This window comes from Danio aesculapii, chromosome 17 (assembly GCF_903798145.1).
Source record: "Danio aesculapii chromosome 17, fDanAes4.1, whole genome shotgun sequence".
Classification (NCBI taxonomy): Eukaryota; Metazoa; Chordata; class Actinopteri; order Cypriniformes; family Danionidae; genus Danio; species Danio aesculapii.
In genome coordinates, this window is record NC_079451.1 from 23,643,492 (window position 1) to 23,659,661 (window position 16,170).

At 37.4% G+C, this 16,170-nt stretch overlaps 1 protein-coding gene across 1 annotated transcript in view; it reads right to left on the reverse strand.

The window, feature by feature from the left end:
- Positions 1-5,466, reverse strand: part of prkd1 (protein kinase D1) — a 90,391-nt gene extending 84,925 nt beyond the window's left edge. Inside the window, exon 1 of the mRNA XM_056477622.1 lies at positions 5,039-5,466. Coding sequence (XP_056333597.1) covers positions 5,039-5,203 — 165 coding nt within the window. The 5' untranslated portion in view covers positions 5,204-5,466. The remainder of the gene's footprint in view (positions 1-5,038) is intronic.
- Between the last annotated feature and the right edge of the window lie 10,704 nt (positions 5,467-16,170).

Genomic DNA, 16,170 nt, shown 5'->3' on the forward strand with positions numbered 1-16,170 from the left:
CTATAAAGACAGTCTTCGTGCTTTCAATATGGAACTAAAAACTGCTAGGCAGACTTTCTTTTCAAGCCTTATAAACAGCAACGTAAACAATGCTCGTAAACTCTTTGCAACGATAGAGAAACTCACAACCCCCCCCAGTCGGATTCCCAGTGAGCTACTCTCTGAAAGCAAATGTAATGAGTTTGCTCATTTCTTTACTGACAAGATCAATAATATCAGAAAGGCAATCAGCTCATCCAATCAGCCAAATTGTGTCGACGTCAGACTAGCTCAACCACAACTTAAGAAATCAGACATTATGTCCGATTTCATGGCAATTAATGGCAAAATCTTAGAAGAGATCGTGCAAGTTATGAAAACATCAACCTGCAGTCTTGACACGCTCCCCACATCATTCTTTAAAACGGTGTTTACCTGTTTAGAAATGGATCTTCTAAAAGTGGTAAATGCTTCACTTCTCTCTGGGATTTTTCCTAACTCACTTAAAACTGCAGTTGTTAAACCCCTCTTGAAGAAGAGCAACTTGGATAACACCATATTGAGCAATTACAGGCCCATCTCAAATCTCCCTTTCATTGGCAAAATCATTGAAAAAGTTGTTTTTAACCAGGTTAACAAGTTCCTAAACTACAAGGGGTGTTTGGACAATTTTCAATCTGGTTTCAGACCAAATCACAGTACAGAGAGCGCCCTTATAAAGATAATCAATGACATCCGCCTAAATACAGATTCAGGCAAACTAACAGTGCTGGTACTGCTCGATCTCAGTGCTGCATTTGACACTGTCGATCACAGCATACTCCTGGATAGGCTGGAAAATTGGGTTGGGCTGTCTGGGACGGTCCTCAAATGGTTCAGATCTTACCTTGAAGGAAGAGGTTACTATGTCAGTATAGGTGACCATAGGTCAGGGTGGACACCCATGACATGTGGAGTCCCACAAGGCTCGATTCTGGCACCACTCCTGTTCAACCTTTATATGCTCCCTCTGAGCCAAATAATGAGAAAGAACCAAATCTCCTACCACAGCTATGCTGATGACACTCAGATCTACCTAGCCTTACTGCCTAATGACTACAGCCCCATTGACACCCTCTGCCAATGCATTGATGAAATTAACAATTGGATGTGCCAAAACTTTCTTCAGTTAAACAAAGAGAAAACTGAAGTCATTGCGTTTGGGAACAGAGATGAGGTTCTCAAGGTGAATGCGTACCTTGGCTCTAAGGGTCAAACAACAAAACATAAGGTCAAGAATCTTGGTGTGACTCTGGAGTCAGATCTGAGTTTCAATAGTCATATCAAAGCAGTTAGTAAATCAGCATACTATCATCTCAAAAACATTGCAAGAATTAGATGCTTTGTTTCCAGTGAAGACTTAGAGAAACTTGTTCATGCTTTTATCAGCAGCAGGGTGGATTACTGTAATGGCCTCCTCACTGGCCTTCCCAAAAAGACAGTCAGACAGTTGCAGCTCATCCAGAATGCTGCGGCCAGAATTCTGACCAGAACCAGGAAATCAGAGCACATCACACCTGTCCTCAGGTCTTTACACTGGCTCCCAGTCACATTCAGAAGAGATTTTAAAGTCTTATTACTGGTCTATAAATCACTAAATGGCCTAGGACCTCAATACATTACAGATATGCTCACTGAATACAAACCTAACAGATCACTCAGATCTTTAGGATCAAATAGATTAGAAATCCCAAGAGTTCAGTCAAAGCAGGGTGAATCGGCTTTCAGCTACTACGCCCCTCGCTGCTGGAATCAGCTTCCAGAAATGATCAGATGTGCTCCAACATTAGGCACATTCAAATCAAGACTGAAAACACATCTGTTTAGCTGTGCCTTTACTGAATGAGCACTGTGCTACGTCCGACTACTATGTTTTTCTCTTCTTTTTAATTCTTTTATAACACATTTTATCAGCTTTTATTTTATTTTTATTCTTACCATTTTTATGTTTGTTTTTATTTCTCTTATAATTGTTTCTTTTATTCCTGTTTATGTAAAGCACTTTGAATTGCCACTGTGTATGAAATGTGCTATATAAATAAACTTGCCTTGCCTTGCCTAATATTTATGAATGTCTCTAACAGACCTATAGAGCAGCATTAATGCGTCCTGAAGTAAAGTGAAACGGCTATAAACTCCAGCAAGATAAAGTCATTATATGCAGGACCACAGACCTTTATCTATAAATAAAATATAATTATGGATACTGTGTTCATCATAACTGAAAACTACGGCGTGTTTGCTGGCCTCACGCATCACGCACCTGTCTGTTGTCAGTCAGTCAGTCTGTCAGCACGTAACCTTAAAGGGTTAAACAAAGAACGCACAGCACTACTGTTACAGAAGTTTGCGCTGTTATAATTTACTTACCTTTTAATAGGTTTTTGGTGCGATTATAATCCGCTATTTTAACAAAAGCAACCGAATATTTTGAATGAGAAGCTGTAATGTTGCTGTGGCGGGATGAATTTTCGTGTGGCGCCCCGCCACAGACTAATGAATGTAGCGGAAACCATGTACTATAAATTAAAAGCATTAACGTATGCTATACATTTTTGTTTTCACAAGCTTTGGAGACGTAATGTAAGTTCCGCTTTTAAATAATAGGTCACCTATAGCTTTCGTCATGAGCCAAGGCTGCATTCAAGATGTCATACATGTTTTCAAAGTGCATTACTGAGAGAGCGCAATTGTCAATATAAAGATTGCTAAAACTGAACTGTAAAAATACTTTGACTTTAATGACTTTAATGCTTTTTTTCTTTAATCATTCTAAGTTTAAATGTTGGAACATTCGAAAGGAATAGGGCATAAGGGGGATAACTGGGTATAGAACACAACAAGAAACTATGTTTCTAATTACAGCTCTACAGGTAGTTGCAAGCATGCAAGTTTGCGATGTAGTTTGCGCATATTTGTTGGAACGATGGATTTAGGAAACGCCACATCATCTAACTATGTTTGTAACGATGCAACTTGCGACTTTAGTTGGCTAACTATGGTTTTCGGAAAAGCACAGCAGAATAGGTTGCTAAAGAACTTATTTTCAAATTCACAAAAATATTACATTTGGAGAAATATGAGTGTAGGTAAAAACTATATTTTCACTCCATTTATTCTATAAGCTCCATTTCAAGTTAACATTCTGTTTGCTTCAGTAGGTCACACCTATTATACCACTCTGCAGCAACCAATTGTTTTTTGGTGGATAGTTCCAGCAGAAATGAAAATCTGTTATTAATACTCACCCTTAGGCTATCCATGATGTGACTTTTTCAGTCTTTGGTGATTGATAAAATTCAAGCCAGTCAGCACTTTAAGAATGAAAAGATATTCAGCAAAACTACATAGATATCCATGACTTCTATGTTCAAAAAAACTGGATATAATTACTTTTAATCCACAGCCATTGTAAATGCTCCTGAGTGTTTAAGACAGATTGTGAACAGACAGTCAGTCTGGGTCTTAATTTTGTTTTGCCTATGTATGTTTCTCTGAATCTAAAAGTTGCTGTACCCATTGACTTGTGTGTTATGAATCAAGGAAGACGATTCCAGCTAAAACATCAATAATGTTACAGTGCTCAGCATATATAAGTACATCCCTCACAAATCTTTAAATTTAGATTTTTAATAGGAAGCTGTACAATATTATATTTGTGCATATACATAGATGCAATATGTATATACGTATACGTATATATGTATATACTATGTGTATACGTATTAAAGCCAAATCTGGAGCTTATCTAACAAAATAACGTACGATAACGGTCCAAAAACTATTACACCCAAATTTATGTTATAGAAAAATATTAAATACAAATTTAAAAAAGAGGAAAAAATCAAGAGAAGCAAAAAATGTGAAAAAATTAGTTGAAATTTTGTAGGTTGTAATTTATATTTTGCAATATTTTGAATGTAATTATATTATCTTTCAATTTCTAAATATGTTTGATGACTAAAATATTATTTTATAAATATATCCATTTCATAAATCTTTTTTTGTTTAAATGCACAAAATATATAGCCCATATTCCCTGAGAAATGGATAAAACTATTTATTTCAAAATGGGGTGTACTCAATTATCCAGAGCACTGTATATTGAGGCGGACAGTCACCTTTGACATAATTTTTGGATGAACTATCCTTTCAATGTCAATTTCGTAACTCATATTTATGAACTTATAGTGTAAATTTGACTTATTAGAAAAGCGACAAAGTACTTAGCAGCAGTTAGTATGCTTTAGCTTAATATATTCAATAAATTTAATCTGATTGATTAAACAGTTCTTACAGTATTCAACTTAATAACAAAAAAAGTATGTTCAATGCCACATTATACAGCTGGTCAGCCAAAATAATCCCTTACTCGCCCTGATGTTCACTGTAACATAACCTTGTACTTTAATGAGACTTTCCAAATAAGCAACAACTTGAGAACAGAATCCACTAAATAGTTTGCAAGATTTCAGCACAAATGACAGGCCTGCAGTGCAGTGATGCTGTGTTCTAGTAGGCTCAATAAGTAGGCTACAAAACGTCATCACTGTCAATGGAAAATACAATGCTGAACACTTAATGACGCTACACATTCAGTGTGTTTCAGCTGATTCAGGTTATGAAGTAAATTCATGTTCTAACAGAAAATAAAAACCATTTGAATGCTATTTTCTGTCTTTTGAAAGTTTACAGCTCAGTTGTAAACCTGTAACAGAATCCTATATTATACATTCAAGTAGCTACTAAATATATTATGCTCTCAAATGTATTGACATAAACATATGATAGCCTATGAAAGGCAGTTTTAATTAATTAACCATTCAAGTTTGTCGTAACTTAACGTTATGTTAGTTTGGAACGAAATTCCAAATTCCCACAAATGCTTAAGTAACAAGTGGGCTGAAAGTTGGGCTATTTCCAAAGTCTGGACCGCCACTTCTTGTTCAGGATGATGAAATCTGTGGAATTTTTACGTGAACGACAATGAATGAAACATGAGGATTATGGAAAGTGTTACCTTCTGGTCCACGATGGAGCATGCCATCTCTCGGACTTGCGCCAAGCTGAACTCGCCGGAGTCCAGCAGGACGGGTTCCCGGCTCAACCCGATCTGGATTTGGAAGGAGATGCCTTGCGACCCCGGGAGGGGGCTCGGCGGTCGGATTACCGGAGGTACGCTCATATGAATCCCCTGGTGTCAACACAATCACGCCTGGTGGACAGCGATCGGATCGGGCTGTTTAATCGAGTTCACACACCGGTTGCGCAAAACTGAGGCAAACTTCAGATCCCTAAAGACGTTCCGAGGGTAAACGAGCGAAAACCGCGAATTTGAAAGAAAAGCGATAGCACGGAAATGCAAAGAGTTATTTGGACATTGAGAGCCGATGATGATGATGATGATGATGGAGATATAGACGTCAGATATGTTTAATGTTGGGCTCTGATCAGACACCGCCTCCTGGCTCCTTCATCATCACAGAGGCTCAGATGATGCTGCAATGGCGATCGGGGATGTGAATGTGAAAGTTTCTCTGCTGTGGATTCATTATCTCTGAAATATTGATGATTTTTGTGTTTTTTCCCGTTTACCGGACTTATGGAGTGGAATCGGTACCCTGACAATAATTGCCATGGTAACCATAGCTTCCGCCAGAATACTTCCGCAAAACCATATGGGGCTTCATTCTTTACACAGCAGTGTAAGGAGATTTTAGAATAATCGTTTTTGTTTTATGTAACAGGTGTGGCTGATGCCATGTTACGAGTTGTGATTTAAACAGTCTCTTGTAAAATCTTTATATATATATATATATATATATATATATATATATATATATATATATATATATATATATATATATATATGCACACACAATAATAGGCGTTTTTCAATAGTGTTTGGGCAACTTCAAATGTTGAATACTGTATGTATAGTGGTTGTTTTTTGCAAGAGGGTTGCTAGGTCGGTTTCCAGGATTCATTTCTAAAAAAAAAGTTGCTTAATATAAAACACCCATACACATATGTACAATCATTTATTTATTTGTATGCTGTTACCCATTTCTATGTAATGTAATGTGTATTTATATAGTGCATTTATTGTCCATACACCCAAAGCGCTTTACAATCATGAGGGGGGTCTCTCCACACCACCACCAGTGTGCAGCATCCACTTGGATGATGCCATGGCAGCCACAGGACAACGGCGCCAAATGCGCTGACCACACACCAGCTATTGGTGGAGTGGAGAGACAGTGATAGAGCCAATTCAGTGGATGGGGATGATTGGGAGGCCATGGTGGTTAAGGGCCGATGGAAGGAATTTGGCCACGACACTGTGGTTACATCCCTACGTTTTACGAGAAATGCCATGAGATTTTTAATGACCACAGAGAGTCAGGACTCGGTTTAACGTCTCATCTGAAAGACGGCGCCCACAGACAGTCTGGTGTCCCCTTCACTATACTGGGGCATTAGGACTCACACAGGCCACAGGTTGAGCGCCCCCTGTTGGCCTCACTAACACCACTTCCAACAGCAACCTAGTTTTCCCATGTGGTCTCCCATCCAGGTACTGACTAGGCTCAGCCCTGCTTAACTTCAGTGTGTAACCGGTCTTGGGCTGCAGAGTGATATGACTGTGGCTTTGGGCTGCTGTAAGTGGTGGTTATATGTCATCCAGTATGTAAACATTTGATAGCAAGTTGACTGTGCATCTGCAACTGTAGTTTTAAAGCATTTGTAAATATCTACATCTGGAGTCGGCTTCAGTAGTAACACAAGACAAGCTAACAATGACATAAAAATGCATGTTTTTTTTATAAAAATGTATTTCAAATACCTGTAATGTTGAGTTAAAACATAGTAATTGTTTATTGGGATGCTAGAATGCAGTCAGTTTTGCAGTCAGAGGTTGCATAATGTCTTGCATACTGGAAAATGTTAAGCTTCTTTAATGTACTGTTAGTGACAACGCATGGATCATAGATGGTGGACGTGTCAACATGTGGCATCTGTGTATACATAGCCTATCTATGTCCAGAATGCTCTGTAATCCACAGAGCAACATGTTAAACTTCTCAGAACGCATTAGCAACACCACAGCAACCTCTAATCACTCATGAAATCATCTCCAGGCTTCTCAGAAACCAAAGTCAGAATAGTTGAGTTTGCGCAGTCATTTAAAAATATTTGGGTCAAATTTTGACAATTCCAACTGCTGTATGGGTTAAATATTTATATTATATTTTAAACTGGTTGAAGCAACTAAAAAACTGAACAAATATAGCTTTAGATTTTATTTACCCAAGTAGAAAAAAAAAATAATGATTCATCAAATTTGCTCTTTATCGGTTCACACAGCAGTTAACTTCTGTAATAAAAAAATACCTGTATATTAATGCCAAGTAATGAAATGTGCAGTGTTATGGATGTAGATTACATTTTAAACAACAGATTATGATGATTACTAGTTATGATGTTTGTAACTGTGAAAATGCATTATCACTGCTTGTTAAAGTGTCCATTCAATAAAATCTTGAATGCATTGGGTTCACCTTAATTTCCAATGGAAGTATGCTCTTTTCTGTGAACGTTTTGTTTTTTAATAACTTCTTTTTTTCTTAAGTTTTTTATTTTAAAATAACACAAATTAGGGCAACACTGTGGCTCAGTGTTTAGCACTGTCACCTCACAGCAAGAAGGTATCTCTGTTCAAGTCCCGGCTGGGCCAGTTGGTGTTTCTGTGCAGCGTTTGCATGTTCGTGTGGGTTTCCTCCGGGTGCTCCCCACAGTCCAAACACAAGCGCTATAGGTGAATTGAATAAACTAAATTGGCCATAGTGTATAAGTGTGGATGGATGTTTCCCAGTAGGCTACTGGGTTGCAGCTGGAATGGCATTCACTGTGTAAAACATATGCTGGATAAGTTGCCAGTTCATTCCGCTGTGGCGACCCCCGATGAAATAAGGCACTAAGAGGAAGGAAAATGGGTAAAAGATTGAATAACACAGATTAAGGAGAAAAATTGATTGGAGAAAAAAAATCAAAGTCTGACTATTTGCTTGTGCGTTTGGAGTGGCGGTCCTTTTCTGTTGACGTCAGTTTGAAGCTTTAGCAACAATATTCTTAACCAAGCCTCTCTTACTGTTAGTGTACTACAAGAGAATGATCAACAAAAAGAAAGCCCCGTCCCCTACTCAATATTCCATTTTCAGTAAGAAGTACATGGACATACTCAAATAAAATTCTCAGCAACTTCCAGTTTACACGGACTTTAAATCTGCCATGTGTAATGAGTAAAATAGTCTCCAATTAAGTGACAATGCAGGTAGACCATATACAATCTCTTCTACCTAATCTAATTAGGGAGGAGTCAGTGTTTGCCTCAGTACAGCCCAGCTTTCTCAATAATAAGGCCACACCAGTTGTATCCGTTTCTCCCGGACAGACTTGAGTGGCTCATTAAATGCCTGTTATTGCGATTGAAAGTTACACATTAGGTTGCAAATAACTGTGGCCAGGCTTGAGTGGGCCAACTGTGTTCATGCACCTCCGTGTGTGCCGGCATTTTGTAAACAGAAGGGCTCAAGGACTTGTAGTTGCTAGGAGAGAAGCCAGCTGATGCTCGCCTCCTACGCATGGAGCAACTGTGTTCATCACTGCTGCAAAACCATGCAGAAGGCCAGCAATATCACTCCATTCAATTAGAGCAATCGCTAATAGGATGGCTTGTTTTTAGGTCAAATTAGATCCACACAGGCTTACCACGTTTGTCAGAGAGCAGGCAAATTTCCCCAAACAAACGATGAGTTGATTGTGGCAACATTTGTCACAGTCAACTTCATTCGCAACAGGAAGTGTTATTTGAAGCTGTATTGCTGGATGCTTGTCAGTGGATAGAATTAATGATTACAGGAGTAGTTATTATAGATGTGTTTGAAGGGATAATGCATTGTGAAATTAAATTCAAATCCAGCACATTGACAGATTTATCACAATCACTTGGCAGTTAAAAAACAAGACAGTCTGAACACAGTCCTGTTTCCTTATATTTTATTATTAATATATATATACATTTTATTAACAACCATAATATAATTCGAAACGGGTATGCGATTTTTATTAGGACTCAAAGAGTTGTTATTTTACAAAAACTTATTTGTTGTCTTTTGTGTCTCCAGAATGTGTGTGTAAAGTTTCAGCTCAAAACACCCATCAGATTATTTATTATAGCTTTCAGAATATTTGAATTTCTGCTCTGAACACCATGTAGCTGTTTTCGTTACCTGTGCCTTTAATGCTAGTTCTCCCCGCCCACCGTTCCCACATGCCTGTCAGAGTGTGCCTCAATCTCCACCTTGGCTGCATCAGATAAACAGCATAGTGACAGACATGAAGGAAGCAGATCTCAAATAACGTTTGTGAGAAATACTACAGTAAGAACTTTCCCAATGATTATTTGATGTATTTGTTGTGGAGTTATTTCAAGCCTTTCTGCAATGAATGATCACACACAATGTCATTACAAAGTTCACGCACACACAGACACACACACACACACACACACAGCGTAAGCGTTTAGCTTTGCACTGTAAATGTGACAGGATACACATTAATATCCTCTTCTGTATGGATATGTGTTATGTTAATGTACAAAGTAAACTTGATTTAATGTCCACAATCTGGGATTGAAGCATCTTCTTTTATAATTGTACTGACATGCGGCTGTGGTGATAAAGTAAAGATAGTAAAATCGATGTAATTCATTACAAACCTGCACTGCTTTAAAAACATTTTAAACTTGTAAAACTCATTCTTGATCACATTTGATGATAATTGATGATCACAGAGAGCTGAACAGATCTTTTAATCCCGGCTGCTTTGCGCACGTCCTGTCTTGTAGATATGATTATATGCGTCACTATGGAGGCGTGTTAATACGCGGCTGTCAATCAATTCGATGGGCGTGGAAACTGCACTTCTATGTCACGGTGAGGTGGGCCTCATAATGGAAGGGATTTGGATCCTATTTTAACGTCAGGAAATTTAAAAAGAGACTTATTGTCTTTAAATTACCTTAATATTACAGTGGACACACTATACCTACACACAGTCCTGTCCAAACACCTTTCAAAAGATGATTTTTATCATAAGTGCCCATTAACTTAATATTTCTCAACCAATAAAAAATAAGAAATTAAAAGAAACACCGTATAATATATAAGAAAAATAGAACTGAATCAGTTATTTCATCAAATTATATTTTTAATAATATATAAAAACAACTGTATATTATAAATGATTTTTTTATATGTAATATATACACAAAAATATTTATTCAGCAGTTCTTAGGTAGTTGACATGCTAGACTATTTAGCAGCACTTTCTTTGGCTCAGTCACAGGGGAACCAACTTAGATGCTGTATAGCACCAGTAATGGTCCTTTAGTGGTTCTTTGAGGTGGTTAAGGTGCTACAGTACATAGCACCTAATGTATATCTGTAGCAATTAAATGGGTTATTTCCATTATTCCAGATTATGCCACTTATTCTAAGGTCATTTGCCAACTAGTTTTACTAAAATATTTTTGTCAGTTATGACATGTTAAATCTCCTGGTCCCGCAGGTGAATCAGCAGTCACAGATGGACAGAGAGGGAGCTTGCATGTGCATGTAAATGACATGGGCATATCTAAAAGCTCATATTATGTGTTAGGTACACTTTGGCCAATTTATTGAAGAAAATTTGCAAGTTGGTAAATCCCCATCGGCTCCCTGATGTCAACGTACATGTTGGTGTCCTTGAGATTACACAGAGGAATGAAGACTAATTATCACCAAGTTACTATGGTTACTACTAATGTTTGAAGAGAAACACATTTATTTCCAACTGTGATCAAAATGATAAACGTCTGGCTGCAGACCGGGTGGAGATGCAAGCTAAGCTGTATGTAAAGGTTTTAAAGTGCAAAGCCCTGTCCCTAACCCTACACCTCACATTGACATCACTATCTGTGCATTAAACCAGTGGTTCCCAAAGTGGGGGTCTTGGGACAATTAGAGGGGGTCACTTGGTGATTTCCAAAATAGTTTAATGTTAATAATGTAAATTTTACAAAAAATAACATGCAAATAAGAAGCCATCAACCTTTCGTTTTTTTTCTTTTGTTTGCGAGCCTTACGGTGATTACATTATATTAAAGACGCAGCAATAGCGTCAGATGAAGCAGATTGATTTTATGGCACCAGGTTAAACTTTCTGACACCTTACGGCACTCACGTACATTCAAAATAAATAAGGGCCACAACTGAACATGGAGGATGTTCTCCGAGTGGAATTCTCCAAAATTAAAGGATGAATAGACTTGGGCCTATTGGTTTGTGTGGGCCGTTGAGTGCAAGGTTTATATATTTATAACCACCTCAGAGAATATTGGGATCCCCGAGTCACTGGCATTGTTATTTTGGGGATCGCAGGCTGAAAAGTTTGGGAACACCTGCATTAAAGAATTTTGTTGCACATCCTCCAGCCAATCAGAATCAAGATTTTCAACAGACCATGGAATAACAGATTTTATAACTCATGTTTGCTCAAAAACAATTTCTAAAACCTACATATTTATTTACAAAAATTATTTTAATACCTAAACATGTTTCATTCTTATTTAGTTCAAACTGAATTAAATACTAAACTTTCCATTGTATTGAAATGTTTTTATAGATAGACAATTATAAAAACTTAAATCCTTAGTAAATACAAGAATTTCATTTCATACAAAAGAATCTCTTTTACGTCAAAATTAGTTAAATGGGTTCATCATCTTTTTCCTCACCTTTATGTCATCCAAAAGCTGTGTATCTCTGTTTTGACAATGCAAGTCAGTCACGTTCAAAACAGCACAAAACATTTTTCAGACGATCTCCTGTTGAAACAACATGACCAAACTTCAAAATTGTAGTGTAAACTGATAAAAAACAAGTTGACAGTTGTTCATAACCTCATATTTCTCTTACAGTTTGCATGCTTCTTGTGGCTGCTTCTCTAAAATCAACAGAATCACGGCATTTAGTTAAGGTGGTGCAAACATCTCGCATGCTGCTTCCATTCCAGGTGAATAACCTTTCCGTGCGCATCGATTCTTGTTTGACTCAGTAAACTCTTCGTGACACGCAATTTCTCATTTGACAAAGGGAACTAAAATTATTCCACTCATAAGCCTGTAAAATAATCTTCCTTAAATAAATCTAAATTACAGAAGACAGGAAGTCAAAAGATTATCGGAGCATGTCACACAGAAAGAGGGAGCAAACGCTGGCATATGCCAAAGCACCTCTTGACAGATAATAAGGTTTCTCTGTGTTAGGAGCCATTACAGGTCAGGACCCCCAGCAGCATGTCATGATGACTTCTAATTGCAATTTATGTAATAAGTGGGAAAGAGTTTTAGTAACATGGTCGAAAATGGAGAATAAATGATTAGGGGCTTGGCAGAAATGACAGTTTTCAGTTTAGTACCCGCTCTCTCTCTCTCTTTCTCGCTCAGCAATTAACTCAACGCCCATTACATCCTCAGTGCTGATCTGACTGACAGGCAAAATGTCTATATTTATAATTATGGAGAGTGGAGTGACTGCTCCATCAAGCCTTTTTGTGACATGGAGGTTTTGACTGATACAGTTTGGTGTCAGCTTTGGCATCTTTGGCCAGTGGAGGTTGTGCTTTGGTTTGGTTAAAGATGCATTTCACACAGTTCAGCTGTATATACAAGTTCATCAATGTATTGATATACCGCCGATACACTGTACAGTCTATGCATGTTCTTTGTAAGAAAAAAGGGAGATGAGGGAATAACTGTTTATATATGATATTGCTCATATGTATGAAGTAGCAGTGAGATGTGGCTGTGTATTGGCACTAGTGGGAGGCGTGCGTTGACATGAGGCCGTAGGCCGAGTGCCTTAGTGTCCCAGCAATGGAGATATACAGCCGCATCGCACTACTACAAGTGTGATATTGTATTTATACAACAGTTTGACAACATAATCGTGTATATAAAAAAGAAAATCGAACACATAGAATCTAAAATCCTTTTGTATGAGGAAACTACTTTCGTCCGGCACTCATTCACATCTGCAGCTGACGGTCAGACCAGCAGAAACTATTACTACTTCACCAACATCACTTTAGAGCTAGTATTTGAATAATTCTTTAGCGTAATATCTAAAGTGATGACATAACAGGTGATTTTGCTGACATTTTAAGACTATAAGGCTGAACGGCATGAAATGCATTCAGTCTAGAGACATTTCCCAGTATTTCTCTCTTGTAATCATAAGAAGCTAAAGCGAAGCTAACTTGAAAAACCTAAAGCAACGCAATCAGTACTAGATTACTGTTGTGCTTGCGATAAGGAAAAACGCTTAACACATGCAATCATTTCTTCTTTCTTTCTTTTTTCTGAACTAGTCTTCAGTAACGAAAACAGGAGACGCATTATAAACAAACAGAAGTAAACAAAAAGTAATTATACAAAGAGTGGCCAATTCACGAGTGCCATCTCACACTCAATACACTACAATTACTATGGTATAAATACAGCACTACAACATACAAAAGAGAAAGATTGTGTTAGAATGTCACTTACCAGATTTATAATGATTTGATCAGCTGTAGTTTGGAAATACGCCGATCTTTTCTCCTCTATGGGCTTAATATTTGGTCTTTGTCGCCATCTTGTGGATGGACAATGTCAACTGTCTTTGCTCTGCTCAGTAAGACAGGCTGATGGATCCTGACACGCTGTATCTCAGAAATTATAAATATTTAAAATAGGCACTATCCTTATAAATAAACTGCATAGTTGCAATCTAAACAACATTCTCGCCTATAAAAGTGTCAAAAGTACACTATGTTGTCCAACAGCTGTAATATTTGTCAAACTGTAGTGAGTTTATTGATCTGCTGTCACTCTATGTGGGCAAAGTAATACACAAGAGTGAAGAGGCTGTACGAGTTCTGATATTGCAGAATATCGCACAGTTATCAGCCAATCAGATTCAAGAACCAGATAGAACTAATGTATCTTACTTACTCCTAGGGCTGTTTATATATAAAGGGATCTTTAGCCGCATCATTTTGGTGTTTCATATTATCTAATTTTTATGAAGTGAGTCGCTCAACCCCCAACCTGGAGTACTAGGACATTTACACATACACTACAGATATTTAGCTTACCCAATTCACGTATAGCACATGTCTTTATACTTGTGGGGGAAACCGGAGGAAATCCACGTGAACATGGGGGGAACATGCAAACTCCACACAGAAATGCCAACTGACCCATTCGGGACTTGAACCAGCGATCTTCTTGCTGTGAGGCGATCATGCTACCTGCTGCCCCACCGTGACGCCTATTTTGTATTCATATTGCATATTAAAACTTGCTTCATTTATTCATTCATTCATTCATTCATTCATTTTGCTTCGGCTTAGTCCCTTTATTCATCAAGGGTTGCCACAGCAGAATGAACCGCCAACTTATCCAGCAAATGTTTTACACAACGGATGCCCTTCCAGCTGCAACCCAGTACTGGGAAACATCCATACACACTCATTCACACACATACACTACGGCCAATTTAGTTCATCCAATTCACCTATAGCGCATGTCTTTGGACTGTGGGGGAAACCAGAGCACCCGGTGGAAAACCCACGCCAACACGGGGAGACCATGTAAACTCCACACAGAAATGCCAACTGACACAGTCGGGACTCAAATCAGCAACCTTCTTGCTGTGAGGCGACAGTGCTAACCACTGAGCCACCGTGTCGGCCAAACTTGCTTCAAACAAGTATTATTACTATGTATAATTATGTAATAAAACATTAAAAACTGATTTGTTGTAAAACTGTTCTCTTGCCCACAATAAATTAGCTCATTATTGCATTATTAAACAACATGCTTAGCTTAAATGCTGCAAACAACAAGAAAATAATAATCTTTAAAAATGCTGGGTTGTTTTAAATACGTTTAAATATGTTTTAAATTGTTTATCCAAATATGGATAAATCCAACAGTTGGGTTAAAAATGTTCATACACACAAATGTGTAAAAATGTATATACACACACTATTTTCCCTATTTTGCATTTATATTTGTAATATTTTTAAAAATAGGAACCCTATACAGAGTCAACGCTATAAAGTAAAATTATTGTTGTCGACTAAAACTGAATTAAAATGTAAAGTTAAACCCAAAAAGTAACTTTATTTTATTTTTTAAACAATTTTAACAAAAAGTTATCAAAAATAATCAAAACTGCTGATATTAGCCAGTCATATTTGCTTATATATATATATTTCATATAATTGTTTTCAGTTATTTTGTTAAAAATGTGAAGTTATTCTGTGAAGTTAATGTGTATGTCAATGGCATTACTATTGTTTACTAAAAGTAAAATAAAAATGTTAAATGTAACAAAATTAAAAGTGTCAAATGCCACATCATATATGCATTTATCATTTGAAAAAAAATAAATCTGTTTGTGTCAGGAAATACTCATTTTCCAAATTCAGAATCATTTATCTCCATAACATGCAACGTAAAATCACCAGTCGTCAGCTATAAGGTGGCCACACATCTGAAATAAACTCGTTATGGCAATCAAAGGGTTAAAGTGGAAGCATCAAAGGAAAATAAGCATGTCTGATGTTTAGCCATTGTTTGACAAGAGCCACTCGTCAATCTTTTTTGGGCCTCTTCAGCCACCATGGCCTTTCTGCACGCTCAATCTCATTCAGCCCCTCATTCACTGACCTTTTGTTACCATTCATTATCTTTCCTGCAGACATCTTCAAAGCTAACAAAACTCACAATTCAAACGCTTCGCAATCCGGTGCCTGCTTTCTCATGAAACTCTAGCACTATTTCCTAACGTTCAGGTTCATGAGGTATAATTCAGCAGATTCATTTCACACGATAAACTATTAAGATTTTTTTTCTTCTTTTTTGGATATTGTGAAATTGGCTCGTCTTCCTGCACAAACTTTCTTGTTTATTTAGTATGTGGTCAGCGGGGACGCGTATTAAATATCTGGAGAGACTACTTGAGTGAAAAAGTCTTCTATTTGTTGGCTGATTTTTGT